Source organism: Canis lupus, chromosome 15 (genome assembly GCF_048164855.1).
Source record: "Canis lupus baileyi chromosome 15, mCanLup2.hap1, whole genome shotgun sequence".
NCBI classification, from domain to species: domain Eukaryota; kingdom Metazoa; phylum Chordata; class Mammalia; order Carnivora; family Canidae; genus Canis; species Canis lupus.
Genome location: NC_132852.1, coordinates 26,729,404 through 26,748,378, shown reverse-complemented (window position 1 = coordinate 26,748,378; position 18,975 = coordinate 26,729,404). Strand labels below are relative to the sequence as shown.

At 36.9% G+C, this 18,975-nt stretch overlaps 1 protein-coding gene across 1 annotated transcript in view; it reads right to left on the bottom strand.

Moving 5' to 3' along the window:
* The window catches only part of TNKS (tankyrase), a 214,166-nt gene extending 195,476 nt beyond the window's left edge, over positions 1 to 18,690 (bottom strand). Inside the window, exon 1 of the mRNA XM_072776271.1 lies at positions 17,971 to 18,690. Within this exon, the coding sequence (XP_072632372.1) occupies positions 17,971 to 18,643 (673 nt within the window). The 5' untranslated portion in view covers positions 18,644 to 18,690. The remainder of the gene's footprint in view (positions 1 to 17,970) is intronic.
* Between the last annotated feature and the right edge of the window lie 285 nt (positions 18,691 to 18,975).

Genomic DNA, 18,975 nt, shown 5'->3' with positions numbered 1-18,975 from the left:
AGACTATGACTGTTCCCTACCAAAGTAGCATAATTCAAAATTTCTGCAATGCAAATTTAGGTATCAGAAAACTACAAAATGTATCTGTTTATACATCAATATTAGAAGATATAAAAGCTAGACTCTTGAAATTCCACTGAGTTTTTGGTCTATTTCCATTTATATTTCAGTATAGAACTTATTGTAGAAGATACTTTTACTGTAAAAGTAGAGACAGAAAGGTCAAATAAAGCACAATGAATTAATCACATAGTTAACTAGAAATCAAAAGAAAAAGAAGCAAAATGTGCCCTAATAAACATTTTTGCTTTCAACTATAATAAAATTAAGAGACTTCATTTTTATTTTAATGATTGTACTTACTATAGTTCATGAGGAAACTGGCTATCTGCTTAGGAAAAAAAAAACGCAACTTTTTAAATCCTTACTTCTTAGTATATAGCAAAATTAATTCAAAATAGATTAAGGGAGATGCCTGGGTGGCTCAGCAGTCCTTTGGCTCAAGGCATGATCCTCAGTATGGGGATGGAGTCCCGCATAGGGCTCCCTGGGGGGAACCTGCTTCTTTCTCTGCCTGTGTCTCTGCCTCTCATGAATGAATAAATAAATTCTTTTTTAAAAGATAGATTAAGATACAAAATGAGAAAATGAAACCAAAAAAATTTAGGTAGACATTTTCATGATTTCAGAATGGAAATAATTTTTTAAACCTAAAATGAAAGAAAACAAGAAAATTTAAAGGCAACAGATTTGAAAAGGTGGTAAACAAAATTAAAAAAACAAATCAGGAAAATATTTGCAATGGTAAGAAAAACATCAAAAGGTAAAAGAAAAAAGTGTAAGAGAAAAATATAATTCACTAAAATGGAAATATCAATTATTTTAAAAAGTAAAATTAGTTATTCCAGATATAATCAGAGAAATACATAGTAAAACATGAACTCTGGGTTTTTAATCAAAATGTTAAGAAGCATGTTTTAAATGATAATGCTTGGAAACATGTACAAAAATGCTCATAGGAGCAATATTCATAAGAGCATATTCATCACCAGTAGAACAGATAAATAGTGGCATATTCACAACACGGCATTCCTTATAACGATGAAAATGAACAAACTACAACTATGCAAGAGAGATGAGTCATGCACGATACAGTATATACTATCTAATATAATTATATATAGTTCAAAAACAGACAAAACTAATGTATGGGTGGTTTAGGGATAGTGACTCAGATAACACAAGATAGGGGTTTCAGCTGGTATTGTCAAGGGTATGATAGTAATATAAACGAGTACAAATAAAACCTTTTAGTAAAACAAATTTAGTAACATATATCTACATACAAAAACTCTCTAGGAATATACATATAGCATTGTCTTAAAAACTTTCAGCAATTACCCTTTTAGCTCACTTCATAAACTCAAAACCCAGAACAATGATAAAACTACAATTTCTTGAATCCCAAGCCAGGTTTTTCTCAGAGATAATAACTACCTTACATGCTTATAAGTAGTCAGTGAGTCACAATTTTCAAAATACTTCCTGAAACATAAAAGGTTTTACAAATATTAAGTGTACTTAATCTCACTAGATTTGGGAATCTTAATCTGCATTACTTGTGTCCTCAAACCATGATTCTCAACCCTGTCTGTATGTGAGAATCACCAGAGGAGATTTTTAAAAAGCAAAACCTTGCCCCTACTCCTGTGACTTGACTTAATTGGTCCAGGGTTAGGAAGCACTATTTACAAAGTGAACAACATCTGCATTACATAAGACTTGCTCAAAATGCAAATTCTCAGACTCTACTACAGACCAATTTAAATGAGAAATTCGGGGAGGGTGGTCTAGAAACCTGTTTCAACAAGCCCTTCAAGTGATTTTGATGCAGACGTTAAAATCATAGCTCTAGTGCTCCTAGATATCTGTAATCCTCTGAAAATTACATGTAAAATTTGGTATTTAAGTATATCTTTCTGAGAATGTTCATGCCTTTCATTGGATTCTCAAAGGAGTGTTAATAAAATTAATAACCACTTATATAAGCTCAGCAGCTTTCAACTTTCAAAGTGTGGTGGGTACTTTGGTGGTCCCTGAGACTTTTCTGGAATTCTGAAAAGTCAAAACTATTTACAAAATAATATTAAGATGATTTTGACTTTTTCGCTACCAAGACATTGATACTACATGATTGTATAACATATGTGTTGATCATCTGAAAAATGTATTCATGGTGCTCTTGATGATACACAGTAATGGCAGGTGAAGCTGCTGACATCTTTGCTTGAACCAAGAAAATGGCACCAAACTAAGTCATTGTATTCTTTACCACCAGGTCCTTACATTTAAAAAAAAAAAAAAAAAAAAAAGGCAGCCAGTTTCACTTAAAAATATCCTTCCTGAAAATGTAAATGTTAATTTTATTAAACTCCAACCTAGAATACACATTATTTTTAATATTCTTGTGACAAAATGAGAAACACACATTAATCAGTTCTAGCCACCAAAGTATGATTGTCTTGAAAAATAATACTTATTCAACTGCTTGAGCTTAGTTTGACTTGTGTATTTGGCAGCCATTCTCTTGAAAATGAACAAAGTGAGCTTGTCACTTCAAGAAAAACAACACACAGCATTTGTTCTCAATGACAAAATTGAGCTTTCAAGCAAAAATGAGAATTCTGTAAAACTTGCATCTGCCACCATGAGCTTTATAGTTTCCTAAAACATAAATGCTTTTCTGTAAGACTGGTGGTGGTAGTAACAAATATGCCTTACAATTTATTATAAAGTAAAATGTGTCAACATTTAGAAGATCTGCATACCTCAGTGACCTACTATTTTCCAAACCACCAAAACATGTATAGAGGTATAAGATTCATCTGTAAAAAATAGACCAATGAATTTTAACACAAGAGTATGAAAAATTCATTGATATGGCTTCAGATCCCATGTTACAAATAACGTTTAAGAAACTATTATTTTGCAAATATGGGTGTAATACCAAAGGAAAAAGTCTATTTTTTCTTGAAAATGCTATTAAAATAGTTCTTTCTTCCCAAACTATGTACCTACTTAAAGCAGGACTTTCTTCATATGCTTCAATCCAACACAACAAATGGCATGCAGAAGTAGGTGAGACTTCATCTGTCTTGTATTGTCAGACATTAAAATGACTTGCAAAGTGTAAAATAATGCCTCTCCTATCAATGTTTTGGAAAATAGTTTGTTTTCACCAACAGTGTGGTTTACTATAACACATAAGAGAGATTATTGCTATTTTTTTCATTGCTCAGTTTTAATTCCTACTATGATAAATCTCATAGACATAATCCATACAAACAAAAGCTCTTTTAACTCTTTTTAAAAGGAGTGTAAAAGAGTCCTGAGATCACAAAGTTGGGAACCACTGCATTTTGATTAAAAACTTCCTAAAGGGCAGAAAATAATGCCATTCTCATCATCCTGTTCCTTATAGCACTTATATTTATTGAGTTGTTACTGAACTACTCTAAAACCTTACAGCTCATGCCAGATTCCTGAGAAATAGACCAAAGGGGAAAAACACACTATGGAATTGTACCAGTGGCTGTTAATTAAGAAAGTTGCATGACGTTCCTTTAAATTTCCATACGCACTTCACTAATAGTGAATCTCATACTTCCAGGAAGGACTATAGTCACGCTCAGAAGTGTGAATTAATAGAAAGTTATAAATCACTGATCATTGATTCACTCTACTGAATATGCTATTTTCCATACTTTATGTTGGTAATATTAAGAAATGAGCTTTCTCTAGGACAACAGAATGACCAAAATGCCATTATGATAGATACCTTCATTAAAAATGTTTAACTGTAGGGGCACCTCGGTGGATCAGTGAGTTGGGCATCTGACTTTGGCTCAGGTCATGATCCCAAGGCCCTGGGATCAAACCTAACCATCAGGCTCCTTGCTGAGCCGGGAGCCTGCTTCTTCCTCTCCCTCTGCTGCTCCCTCTGGCTGTTCTCTCTATCAAATAGATAAATAATATCTTTAAAAAAATAAAAATGTTTAATTGTAAAAAAAAGTTTAATTATAGTAAAATAACTGTAACATAAGATTTACCACTTTTTTTTTCACCCCTATCAGTTGCAATAGTATTTTTTCAAGTTGTTTTTTTTTTTTTTAAGATTTTATTTATTTATTCAAAAGAGACACAGAGAGAGGCAGAGACAGAGGTCAAAGCAGGCTCCTCACAGGAAGCCTGATGCGGAAGTCAATCCCCAGACCAAGATCACACCCTAAGCAAAGGCAGATACTTAACCACGGAACCACCCAGGCATCCCTTTTTCAAGTTTTTAAATTCTAGTTAGTTAACATACAATGTAATATTAGATTCAGGTGTAGAATTTAGTAGTTCATCATTTACACACAACACTCAGTTCTCATCCCAATAAGTGCCCTCCCTAATACCCATCACCCATTTAGCCCATCCCCCACTCCCCTACTCTCCAGTAACCCTCAATTTGTTCTCTATAGTTAAGAATCTGTTTCCTGGGATCCCTGGGTGGCGCAGCGGTTTGGAGCCTGCCTTTGGCCCAGGGCGCGATCCTGGAGACCCAGGATCGAATCCCACGTCGGGCTCCCGGTGCATGGAGCCTGCTTCTCCCTCTGCCTATCTCTCTGTGTGTGTGACTATCATAAATAAATAAAAAATTAAAAAAAGAATCTGTTTCCTCCTTTGCCTCTTTTTTTTAATACGCTCATCTGTTTTGTTTCTTAAATTCCACATTATGAGTGAAATCATATGGTATTGATTTTCTCTGACTTATCTCACTTAGCATAATACTCTCTACCTTCATTCACATTGTTGCAAATAGCAAACAAGATTTCATTCTTTGTGATGGCTGAGTAATATTCCTGTGTGTGTGTGTGTGTCTGTGTGTGTGTGCACGCGCGCTTATCTATCTAACTATGCACCACATCTTCATTATCCGCATCAGCTGATGGACACTTCGGCTCTTTCCATAATTTAGCTATTGTTGCTAATGCTGCTATAAACATCAGGGCACATATATCCCTTCGAATCAGTATTTTTGTATATTCTGGGTAAGTAAATACCTACTAGTACAATAGTTGTATTATAGGGTATTCTATTTTTAGTTTTTAACAGTAACCTCCATACCGTTTTCCAGAGCAGATGTGCCAGTTTGCATTCCCACCAACAGTGTAAGTGCTGCAAAAATGGACAACTCTACCTTAATCATTTTTAAGTGTACAGTTTAGTGGCGTTATTAAATACTTTCAAACTATTGTGATTCCCACATATTTTTTCAAAATGTATTTTTCCTTGACTACTTCTTTGAATCAAAACATACTGCAGTTTATCTTCAAGATTTTCTAACAATTTTAAGCAGTCTTTAAATGAGAGGAATTACTAAAAATATCCTTCTTCCATTTAATTATGAGGTTCTTCAAAGGTTACTTCCAATCACACTTTTAATGTTTATAATAAAGCAAAGGTCAGAGGGTCCAATGTTCTGATAACTGCAAATGTTCCAATAATCTACTTCCCTGTAAAAACATGGTCCCAATCAAATCCTAGTCACAATTTTTTAAGAAAGCATCTATACACAATTTTGCTCTATTTTATTTTATTTTTAAGTAGGCTCCACACCCAGCATGGAACCCAACACAGGGCTTGAGCCCACAATCCTGAGATCAAGACCTAAAGTTAAGATTGAGTCAGACAGACGCTCAAATAAGTGAGCCACCCAGGAGCCCCCATTTTGCTCCATTTTAAGCGCTTAGAAAAAGAGCTGGAAGGAAATATGACAAAATGACTTGACAAAATGACTATCTGGGCTGCCTTGGAGAAGTGAGATAATGCACTTTTTACTGTTCTTTCCAAAATTTGTACAATTACTTTTATTTTCAGAAAACAAATTTAAGAAAGCAATAGCAACTGTCAATTTATAAAATGATTCAAATGATCTTATTTCTCATTGCCACCAACATTCTAGTTGAGTTAGCATGGTCCAAACGATTTCTGAATAGCCAGATGTGGATTTAAGTCTGGCTCCACCATTTAAAAGCTTTGTGACCTCGGACAAGACATAACTCTGAGTCTGTTTGTCTATAAAAAAGAAAATCTACCTTGTATATGGTTACTGTAAGGATTAAATAAATTACATAGGGAGAGCACAAAAATCACTCCCAGGCAACTGTTGCTATTTTTATTTGTTTTTATACTATTATTTAGTAACAATATCAAAACTAAGTTCATTCATATATGTGTCAACAGAGCAGTGAAAGCACTTTGATGACAAAAGACAGGACTAATATACAAGTGTTATAATTTTACACACTTAAGAAAGAAGATTCTTAAAGCATTGTAAGCATTAACTTACAAAATTCACTTGCTCAAATATTTATAGACCATGTAGTATAAGCAATTTAATGAATTAAATATTGAGCTGCTCTTACTATGTACTTCAAATTTATCTGCTTCCATAAAATTCCAACAGAGTAACAATTACACTTTTCTAGGGTTAAATTTTTGGATATTTTGGGAGAGGAAGGGCAACCAAGTTTTTGATAACTTGCTACAAATTTTTATATTGGTCCACAAGTGTCTTTTTCCAAATAAGAATATTTTCCTACAAAGAAGAAAAGCATAGCTTGGCATCTCTTCTCAAGACATTAGGGGGAAAATAGCTAAAATGTATTCATTTATTCACTAACCATAATCCCATGCCACTTCTTTCTTTAAAAAAAAAAAAAAAGTCAGTTAACATGAGAACAACAAGAGCTTTTGGAAAGTGAGAACTGCACATCTTATTAACAAGATGGATGAGAATGTAAAAAAATGGTTTCCATGGTTGGTAAATATATCAGATTGAAGGCATCTGATCTTTTTGGAGTCTATATATATATATATATATCCTAGGTTTTCAAAAAGCCTTATAGCTGGGCATTAACTAAGCACTAGGATATTTAGGTTATTTTTAAACTATAACTGATGATGCAGGGACTTTAGCTTTAAGAATTTTTGGTCAATCAGTAAATACAGTTTGTAGTTAATACAAATCATCTACAGCTACCAAATGTCTCTTCATTTTTAAAAAAAAAAAATCTACTATATAAGAAAAAAGTTGCAAGTCTTAACAAACAAAAACAGCTACCACCAACCATTAGTGTACTTTTTGCTATATAAAGGCAAAAAAAAAAAAAGGAAAGAAAAAGAAAGGAAACTTTACATCACCTTTTCTACAATTAAAAAGGACACTAGTTTAAATTGAACAAGGAGCTGACAGAATCCGAAAAAAAGATGGAGGCGGGGGGACTTAAGCTTCCAGTTTTAATTCTATACACAGATATCTGAACAAACAGGCAAAACAAGTTTCCACTTGACAAAGAACCCAGAAATTCACTGTAGGGAAAAGCAACCTTGGACATTTGATGAAGCCTTAAAAGGAAATCCAACAAGCATACAAAAACAAAACTCCTACCTTTTCTCAATTACTCAAAAAATTATTTTTAGAAAATGACCCTCAAAATTATCCTATCTAATCTTTAATGGAAATTCCATGATCAAGGCCATGTCCCACCTTCCTGAGTATTTCTAACAGAGGAATAAACATAAGTAAAAGTAACTTCAAGGACCTTGACATGTGAAAAAATAAGAAATTTAAGAGACACTGATCTCTTCAATTGTATCTACTGCATATTTTACAGTGAACCACTCAAAAAATGTGTCATGAAGCAAAAGAAGGCTACTAAATGTATTTAAAAATAAGCTAGTCTAGTCTTTTTACCTGCATCTCATCACAAGACTCATGAGGATGTTTATTCCTTTCCAAAACCTAGCACTATAATAAAATATATTTTCTTAGCATCAGTTACATTCCCTAATTATGTTTCTTCTCCTGAGATCTAAGCTTAAGATTTCATTTTTAAACATATGTATGCTCACAACTAGGCCCTTGATAATATGCCTTCAATCTCTCAGATATATTTCTTTCCCCCTTTTAACTGCCAAAGAATCAGAACTGGAAGGAAGGAACACCTAGCTCTGATCTATACAGTTCCTTGGGATGGAAGGGGATGCCCAGGGGAAAGAAAAGACAGAAGAGTAGATGGGACTTTTTGTCAAAAAAATCTATATAAACAGAGTGTGAGGAAAACATGTTATTTTTAAAAAGCCCTTAACAGAATGTCTCTGGTTAACACTCTTAGAAAGTGGTACAAAGGCTATACAAGCTGAGATTTAAAATGGTGATATTTCATAATTTAAACGCTACTACTGTAAGAGATGAACCTTAGAGAGGGACTTCATCTATCCTAGATCAGACTTGCATGTCCAACATGAAAACAAACAAGGGAAGTTACCCTTAACATCTCAGACCTCTCTTCTTATCCTTGAAATTATTTAACAATTTCTATTGAAATAAGCAATGGAAAAAAAAAATGAGGTAAAATCCCACTAAAAGTTCTTAAATAAGAAGAATTTGAGCAGAATAACACCCCTACAGACAATGCATGTCAGAAGAAAATGCTCACTAAACAAAATCATGATCTACTATTTCAATACCAGCTAAAAGGCAACATGAAAATGATACAGGATATGAAAGAGTAGCATACAACTGAATTAAAAATAGGATGACAGAATTCAGAAAATGGTTTAAAATTTAAAAAAAAATCATTTCAGAAGTAAAAACCAAACACGAAGGAAAACTAAAGGGAAAAAAAAGTACCCCAGAGAATAAAAATACCCCAATGAATGCCTTGTGATGGGGATCAGCAAACTACAACCCATGCACCAAATATGGCCACCAGTTGCTTTTATAAATAATGCTTTATTGGAGCAAACCACACCTACTCATTTATGTATTGTCAATGGATACTTTCATGGCACAAAAGCAGAGCTGAGTAGTTGAAACAACTGAAACAAAGACCATATAAGGCACAAAGCCTAAAATATTTATTGTCCAGCCATTTACAGAATAACTTCCCCAACTCCTGCTTTAAGAAAAATGGAAGGTGAAAGAACATTTTTTAAAAGGAAAAAAAAAAAGATATTTTTAAAAAAGGATTCAAGAGTAAGTAACAGTTATTAGGGCATGGGGTAAGGTGGGAATGAGCAGTTACTATTTAAATGGGTACAGAGTTTATATTCAGGATGATGAAAAATTCTGGAAATGGACAGTGGTGATGGTTGTACAACACTGTGAATGTACTTAATGACACTGAAAAATTATCAAAATGCTACATCTTATATTATGTATTATTTTAGCAATACACACACACACACACAGAGCAAATGGCAAATTTAGAGAGGTAAAGTTCCAGTATTCATAAAAGGAAAAAAATAAATACTATAAACTAAAATTCAAGATAACTTTTTTAAAATAAGAGATTTGAAATAATGTAAGGAAAAAGCACATCATGTACCTGAGAAAATCAACTTAGAGAAACTAAGACAGATAGACTGTTAGAATACATTGGTTATGGAAGAAAAAAAATACTTTGGACATCTAGGAACAACGACCAGGGAAAAGAAAATCAGATTACTATCAGATTTTCAACATTAATAGTTTCTACCAGAAAAAAAAAATGGGATCATTTTTTAAATATGAGCAAAGAAAATGAGAACCAAAGATTTTATATACAAACTGACATCCAGGGGAAGCCTGGGTGGCTCGGCGGTTTAGCACCACCTTCAGCCCAGGGCCTGATCCTGGAGTCCCAGGATCGAGTCCCACGTCGGGGTCCCTGAGAGGAGCCTGCTTCTCCCTCTGCCTGTGTCTCTGCCTCTCTCTCTCTCTGTGTCTCTCATGAATAAATAGAATCTTTAAAAATAAACAAACTGACATCCACGAATAAGGCAACAAATGTTACTGGCATTAAAAAAATTTCAGAAATGCAGTTTCCAGGACACCTTCCTGACTAAACTCTAGAGACAAGCGACAGACCACTAAAAATAACTAGAGACATCAATATTAGGACTAGTGGTGAGCATTCGCAACAGAAATGGCTAGGATTGTAGCTATAAATAATTATTTCAGGTATCAATTGCTATATAATAAACTATTCCAAAATCTGTCTTAAAATAACAACTACTTATTACTCTGATGATACTATGAGTTAACTAAGCTCAGTCATTTGAGCCTAGACTCCATCTGGAGGCTTAACAAGGTTGGAGTATCCAAGGTGGTCCACAGCTGGCCGTGGGTACTGGGTGAGAGCCACAAGCCTACTTCTCTTCTTCATGGTTCTTCTCAAAGCATGGTGGCTGGGTTCCAAGAAAGTTCCCAATGCATAAAGTGAAAACTTAAGATCTCTGAAGACTCAGGTGTTATACAGCAAAACTTCTGCCACATTCCATTCATCCTAGCAAATCACAAAACCAACTCAAATGCAGGGGGAGGGAAATAGGCTCCATTTTTTGGTAAGTGATGTAGTATTCATATACATAAAGAGGAGGAATATATGTTAGTCAACTTTGGGGACTATCACACATATAATTGTACAACTAAAATTAAATGAAACATGTAAGAGAAAAACAAAGTAAACATGCAAAACTTTGTAGGATGGCTCACAACAATCCCCCTCTCCCATTAGGGAAAGACTCCTACACTAGAATTTTTGAAAATTGCTGAAAGAAAATAAAGGCCTAAATAAGGTTCATGGATTGAAAGACTCAATATTGTTAAGATGTTAATTTTTCCCAAATTGACCTATAGATTCAACATAATCCCAATTATCATTTCACCATGCCATATGGTAAAAATTGACAGTCTGATTTTAAATTCTCAACGAAAATAGAATAGACTTAAAAGACCTAAATGCATCTTGAAAAACCTGGGCCAAGTTGGAACATTCACATTATCCACTTCAAAACTAATTACAAGCCTACAATTACTCAGCCAATGTAATCTGACCAAAAAAAAAAAAAACCACACACACACAAATTAATAAGACAGCATGAAAATGAAGTCTGGATATAGACCCCCACTTATACAAACATCTGATTTTTGACAATGGAGAAAGCAATCCAATAGAGAAAAGTAACCTTTTCAAGAAATGGTGCTAAAAAAAAACCCTGGATACCCACACAGAGGAAAAAAAATACCTCAACTCCAGCTCACAGATAATAGAACAATGAACCTAAGACTGATCACAAATCTAAATGTAAATGCTAATACCATAAGCTTTCAGTAAGAAACATGTATTTCTTTTACTTGGGAATAAGTCAAAGTCCTTATCTAGGTCATAGGTCACAGGAAACACTAACTATATAATAAATATGTAAATGATATAAATTTCATTAAATAAAAATTAAATTTAATACTGTTCAAAGGATCTAATAATAATGGATCACTACAATATGAATAATGTGATGCTAGCAAAGGACTAATATGCAGAATATATATATTCCTCAAACTCAACAATAAAAAGATAAACCCAATAAAAGTAAACTTTATCCAATTAAAAAAAAAGACAGAACTTCATAAAAGTTCTGTCAAAAATGGCAACTAAACACATGAAAAAGTCTTCAACATTAGACTCCAAGGAAATACAAAATAAAATAACCATTAGACACCACACATTCCCACTAGAATGATTAAAATGTCTGAGAACATGAAATGGTAAGTAGAACTCTCATACATTGTTAATGAGAATGTAAAATGGCACATCCACTTTGGGAAAAGGTCTGGAAGTTTCTTACAAAACCGAATATTTACCCACCCTGAGCTCCAGCAATTTCAGTATTAGGTATCTGCGCAAAAGAAAAAAAAAAACCTATGTCCACAAAAACAATTTTTACAGAAATGTTCACAGCAGATTTATTCATAATAGCCCAAAACTGGAAATAGCCTAAAAGTTTATCAGCAGAAGGGATAAACCAACTGTAGCACATAATAACATACTTCTCGGCAGTAAAAAGGAGCTACTGATACATGTTACAACATCAAAAACATGAACTTCGCAAAATAAACCTTATAGAAAAAGAGCAAATATTATATAATTCCATTTATATGACCTTCTAAAATAGGCAACTTATAATCTAGAGTGGACAAAACGTCAGAATAGTCTGGGATAGGGATTGAAGAAATGGACACAAGGGAACCTTCTGAGGTTATGATGACTTGCTATAAGGGCCCGAGTTGCACAGGTGCTCACATTTGTCAAAACTTAGTGAATGTACAAATAAGATTTCTACAGATTTTACACTAAGAGACAAATCTGTAAAAAAAAAAAAAAAAAAAAAAAACACTGAACCCTAGATAATTATATGCATATAGTGGCATTGTTAGGGGAACCTGCACAGATGGTTGCAATTTGAGCACTGACATGCTCAAAAAAAAAAAAAAAAAAAAAGGATAAATTGATGGGTAGAGGAATATATAAGCAGATTAATGTGTAATAGAATTTTTTTAAGGATATTTATTTATTTATTTATTTACTCGAGAGAGAGAGGCACAGAGAGACAGAGAGACAGAGGGAGAAGCATGCTCCATGCAGAGAGCCTGGCGTGGGACTCGATCCCGGGACTCCAGGACCATGCCCTGGGCCGAAGGCAGGTGCTAAACTGCTGAGCCACCCAGGGATCCCCAGTGTGTAATAGGAATTGCACAGTATTTAAATTCATGCAAACACTCCTCTATGTTGGCCAGTTTGCTTGTTACCAACTTTTATATAACATCTTACAAATATCTATTTTGTCCTTTAAATCATTTGCCTCCAAAGAGTGATTTTATTAAAGTTTAAGAAAGAGAAACTTAGCGTATCTTTCTAACTAAAAGTTGTACGTAGCATGTTTTAAAGGGCACCTTAAACAAAGCGTAAGATTTTAAGAAAAGACTAAAAAAGATATACTGGGAAGACATTTATAAGCTAGTTCCTTGGGCAGCGGTTGCGCAGCGGTTTAGCACCGCCTGCAGCCTGGGGTGTGATCCTGGATACCCGGGATCGAGTCCCACATCGGGCTTCCTGCAGGGGGCCTGCTTCTCCCTCTGCCTCTCCCTTCGCTCTCTCTGAATGAATAGATAAATAAATCTTTAAAAAAAAAAAATAAAATAATAATAATAATAATAATAAGCTAGTTCCTTTTACCAAATTAGAGGCTTCTTAAATCAAGAGGCAGGGCATTTGCTTGAAAGTATAATCAAAGAGCTTGCCAATGTTAACCTACTCCAGAACTGAAGAACTCTGTTTTTTGAGCCACTGATGGGCAAAAGTTTAGAGGATACAGTGTTGTTCCTGTCCTTTTTTCAGGTTTAGGAACTTAATTCACATAGTGGTGAAGGAAAAAAAGACAAGCACGGCCATGCTGAAAAATCAGAAGAGTCAGGAATGAGATAGGCAACCTTTACATGGTTAAATGTGTGTTGTTGAAGATACTATCCAAGTCAAAAGAAAGCATAAAACTGTCAAACATATTTTGCTGGTTTTGATACTGAAGCGCCTCATATCACATACCCTAATTTTAGGTTAACTACCTAGGAAACCAATTTCAAAATTTTATCAATTTAATTTACCATAAAATCTTGAATTCAATGCTTTGTTAAAGTCCTTTTTGGGGGCAGCCCTGGTGGCTCAGCGGTTTAACGCCGCCTTCAGCCCAGGGCCTGATCCTGGAGACCCAGGATGGAGTCCCGCGCCGGGCTCCCTGCATGGAGCCTGCTTCTTCCTCTGCCTGTGTCTCTGCCTCTGTGTGTGTGTGTGTGTGTGTGTGTGTGTGTGTGTGTGTGATGAATAAATAAATAAAATCTTTATTTAAAATAAAATAAAGTCTTTTTTTAAAAAAAAGACCTCATCTAAACTTTTTTTTAAAAAGAGATCTCATGAATACATACTGGTCCTGTGACAAAAATATGTCACTCCTGGAACTAAACTTAAAAGTAATACCATTCTAAATTGGCACTATTTATAAAGCTTGACTGCTGTCCTTTGAACAATAGAAAACCAGGGTCAAGGATCTTATCTGTAGAAGAGAAAGTCTTATATAAACTCTAGTCAACAATAAAAGACTGGGTCCTTTTGATATGGCCATCTTCAGGCCTTAGAAATAGTAGTTTGAGAATCTGCATCAACAATGGAAACTGAATATTGTGTTTCCCATTCTGAATAGAATGATTCCATCATTATCTCTAAGCCATATCTTAAAAAAAAAAAAAAAAAGATTGTATTTATTTATTCATGAGAGACACACAGAGAAGCAGAGACATAGGCAGAGAGAGAAGCAGGCTCCATGCAGGGAGACCCACGTGGGACTCGATCTTGATTCTCCAAGATCACACTCTGGGCCAAAGGCAGGTGCCAAACCACTGAGCCACTCAGGCGTCCCTCTAAGCCATTATCTTTTTTTTTTTTCTAAATATTTTATTTATTTATTCATGATAGACATAGAGAGAGAGAGAGGGAGGCAGAGACACAGGCAGAGGGAGAAGCAGGCTCCATGCGGGGAGTCCAATGCGGGACTCGATCCCGGGACTCCAGGATTGTGCCCTGGGCCAAAGGCAGGCGCTAAAACGCTGAGCCACCCAGGGATCCCCCCTCTAAGCCATATCTTAAACAAATTATGACAGTTCAAAATGGGATAGAAAAAAAATCTTAATTCTGCTGCTGGAAAGAATTACTGTATTTTTAAAAGTCATAGGATTTAAATATGACTTCTAAAGAACTGTAAACCCATTTCTAAATGGAAATAAAGGTTTAATTAAAATTCTTCCTCTCCAAACTTTGCTTGGCTAGATTGGACTCATTCTTTAAGTCCCTGTTTATCTAGAAAGATTTTGTTAAATGCCCTAAAACCAGGACAAGAATCCCTATCACCTTCTCCGCAACAGTACATTACAGTAACTCCAGGTTACGTACTTTATAGGGTTTTGTTATTACTGCTGTTCTTGTTTAGTCTCCCCTATTAGATTGTAAGCTCCGTAAGGGCAAAGACTATCTGCCATGTCAAAATTGTGTCAGTATTTAACACATGATCTATAACAAGTAACAAAACATTTGTAGAGCAAATGAATTACAATTTCTAAACTTTTCCATCCCAGAGATTGTTCCAGTTTCCTCTTTTAAAATGGCTTTTCCATGACAATCCCATTACTCGAATCCTAACCAAGAATCATCCTGTTAACTACTCACCCTACACATGGCAAAAGGTCAGACTTAACCAATTTGTTATACTCTGCACACAAATATCAAAGTATAAGAAACTGACTACAGAGTGTTATGTTTTTATACCACATATAACCCTACGCGGTATAAAGTAAAAACTAAAAAATCAGTACAAACTAAAAATTTTGTTTCTTAAAAAACCAGTTCAAAGTCAGGTTCTCATAATTACAACACCTTTACAGGACTGTGTTTTACTGTCTGTCTGGTAACTTCTCTGAGCACATGTAAAACTCTAAAACAATGAGAGAAACTATTGTGGCAAACGGGAATAAGTTGATTGGGGAGACATGCACTATTTTATGTGTGACTACCCTAAATAAGTACATTATCATAGAAATAAATAAAACTATCATCTGTTAATGATTATTTATAACATGGCATGGCGAAGAATGACAAGATTTGTGATATGTGCTAAAACAGTCCAATTTGGAACAAAGTATGCAAAAGAAAACAACCTCAGTTGATCCAGTATATCAGACTTAGACCTTTCACAAGACCTAAAGAAAAAGAAATGCTACTTCATCTAAGATAGGCAACACCCCGGAGCAAATATCTAGTTATATGGAAGTCTGTTTATGATTCAATTCACTAAATCCCTAATAGGACCTATATTATCTAATATGTATCTATATGTCAAGAATGGATCCAGGAACCTAATATTGATTCCCTGTATTTCTCATGTTTGTGACCCATTAATGAACCATAGACAGCAGTTGTAAAACAAAATGAATGGAATAAGATATAAAATATAAGAAGACAGCACATGTAATAAGGGAAAGTATTATTTCTTGAAACTTTTGATTCTACTTCTGCGTGTGTGAGACGATGTAAAATAAATACCTAAGTGTGGGCTGCAATAAAAAAAAAAAAAAAGAGTGTGAATGCTACTCAGGAGTTTCAGCTCCCAATTACTTCTTCCCCCAAAACACTGCAAAAACAGAAACTCTCCATCACAACTTCTCAAAATGAAAAGTGACTTTAGCCCAGGGAGAGGTTTTAACAGTTTAAGCTTGATTTCACGAGCTCTAAAATCAAACTGAGTTCAAATCCAGATTCTAAGACTTTCTGTGTCAATTAGGACTTACTTAAACAGTTTGTGCTTCATTTTTGTCACCTGTAAAATGAGGGTAATATTATCTTTCAAGTTGGGGGAAAAACAAACAATACCTTAATAAGTTCTTACTATATATTTTACCATAAATAGAACAAATTAAAAGAGTGGTAGGTATGAGCAACAGCAAGAAACGTAACAGAAGGTATCTTCAGTGTGTTATCTTTGATGTTTGTGTGTGGGCCTGGTGCTTTTTCATTTTGTCTTTCTATCCTATGTGAACTGTATCATGTATATATACATACATTTTTAATGTAATGTTTATAATGTATGTAACATTACCTTCATCTTTTGGAATATAATAGTAGATATCTGGGCAGTGAGATTACAGTCCTTTTTTGAATACTTCTTTGTATTTTATAAAAACATTTCATATGGCTTTAAAAGACAAGGGTCAACTACTTGACTTAAAAAAAAAAAAAAAAAAAAAAAAGAGGGATCCCTGGGTGGCGCAGCGGTTTGGCGCCTGCCTTTGGCCCAGGGCGCGATCCTGGAAACCCCGGATCGAATCCCACGTCAGGCTCCCGGTGCATGGAGCCTGCTTCTCCCTCTGCCTATGTCTCTGCCTCTCTCTCTCTCTCTCTCTATGTGACTATCATAAATAAATAAAATTTAAAAAAAAAAAAAAAAAGACAAAAAGTGTGTGGTCCACGATTTAGGAACTAGCGTTTTTTGGGGGGGGGGGGGGGAGAACCAATGTGCCAGGTGCTTCTCACTAAATCCTCACACAAACCTAGATATCATTTTGTCACTGAAAAAACTGAGGCAAGGGGATTCCTGGGTGGCTCAGTGGTTTAGCGCCTGCCTTTGGCCCAGGGCGTGATCCTGGAGTCCCAGCATGGAGCCTGCTTCTCCCTCTGTCTGTGTCTCTGCCTCTCTCTGTGTCTCTCATGAATAAATAAATAAAATCTTAAAAAAAAAAAAAAAAAAAGAAGGACACTTAAAAAAAAAAAAAAAAAGAAAACTGAGGCAATCAAGATAAGGTAAACTGTCAGACAACTAACAAATAGGAGTGTCCAGGGCTTCAAAGCCTTTATTTCTTCCACCATCACATAACGCATCCAAATATTCCTCTCCGGTTGTTTCATACAGGCACATTTTAAATCTACCCAATTAGACTGTAAACTCCTTGAGGAAGAGAAAAAGTGTCACAGATTTCATTCATGTCTTCCATGGGCTTCGGAAAAGTAGGATAGATCCTTCAACACTTGTTGAGGTACATCAAACTTCTTTTGGTCTAGACTGTTCTCATGGGACACATACCCTTGTGTATGTTGTAAAAAAAAATAAATAAATAATAAATAAAAATAAAAATAAACGAAATAAACTAAGGAAACAAATGGCAAAACTCTTAAGACTGCCCAAATCTAACTTTATTCCTTCACACTGGGAACTGAGGAAAGTTCAAGCACACCCATACCCGGAGACTACCGCTAAGGGGGTTTGGAGACGAGTGCAAGTACCACGCGGTAGGCGAACACTCCAAAAAGAACGGATTCACACCTTCCCCCTACCACGCCCCCGTCCTCCAGGCACTAACCTAAAGAAAGGAACCCCGAGCCCTCCCGCGAGGCGTTGGAAGAGCCACAGCCACGCCCCCGTCCCCTTCCATCCCCGCTGGCTTTCCGTCCCTACCCGGACCCCCATTCCCAAGACCGAACCCCTGAAGAAACAAAAGTCTCTGACCTGCAGCGAAGTGCAGGGGAGAAGACTTCCGGCCGGCCATGTCCTTAGCATTCACGTTTGCCGCGTCCACCAGCCTCTTGACCCGGGACACGTCCCCATTGCGACAGGCCTCCAACAGTTCCCGTAGGGCCCCGCTCACTGCTGGGACCCCTGGCCCAGGCCCCGCTGCCCCAGGCCCCAGTGTTGCTGTGGTGCTAACTCCTGCCGCCTCGGGGCTCTCCGCCAAGCTCGATCCGGGGGAGGATGGAGAGGAAGATGAGGAAGAAGTCGGGGAAGAAGAGGACGACGGTGAATTGTTACTGCCACCGCCGGCTGGGTTGGGAGCGACCCCCACGGCAGATGAAGCGGACACCGCCGGGGCCACGGGAGCGGCGGCGACGGTACAGATTGTGCTGGTGGTACTGCAACAGCTGGTACTGTCAACCGGCTCCGGGGATCGAGGCCTGTCGGGCGGATCCCGACTGCCATCCCCCTCCGGCAGCGCTAGGCCGTGCCGCGGGGAGGCGAAGGGGGCCAGGCCGCCCGCCGTTGGGGAGGCTGGGGTGGTCCCCGGGGCCAGGCCGGGGCTGAGTGGGGGGGGAGGTGGTGGCGGCGGCGCCGAAGCCCCTGGGGCGGGCTGGAGCTGTTGTTGATGATGGTGGTGATGATGCTGAGAGCGACGCGACGCCGCCATCTTCGGACTCCCCCAGCACTGTCACTGCGGCAACGGCCCCACCGCCCGCCCTCACTTCCGACCGCTAGGCCAATTAGCAGCCAGCGCACAGGAAATGATGCTTGGCGGAGTGGGCGGGGCCTAGGGGAAGGAGGGAAGTATTGGGAGCTGGGAGAGCAGCCACGGAAGGGGGCGTGGCTTGGCGGCTGGGGGGCGGGCTTTGTGACGCCTTGGCGGGCCGGCGGCGGCGATTTGAAAGTTGGAACTGACCACTCCCTGGATGGGCCGCTTTTCCTCCTTTCTCGCTCTCACCCGGCTTCCGTGGTTCAGATTGCCAGGATTGGAATTCAAGC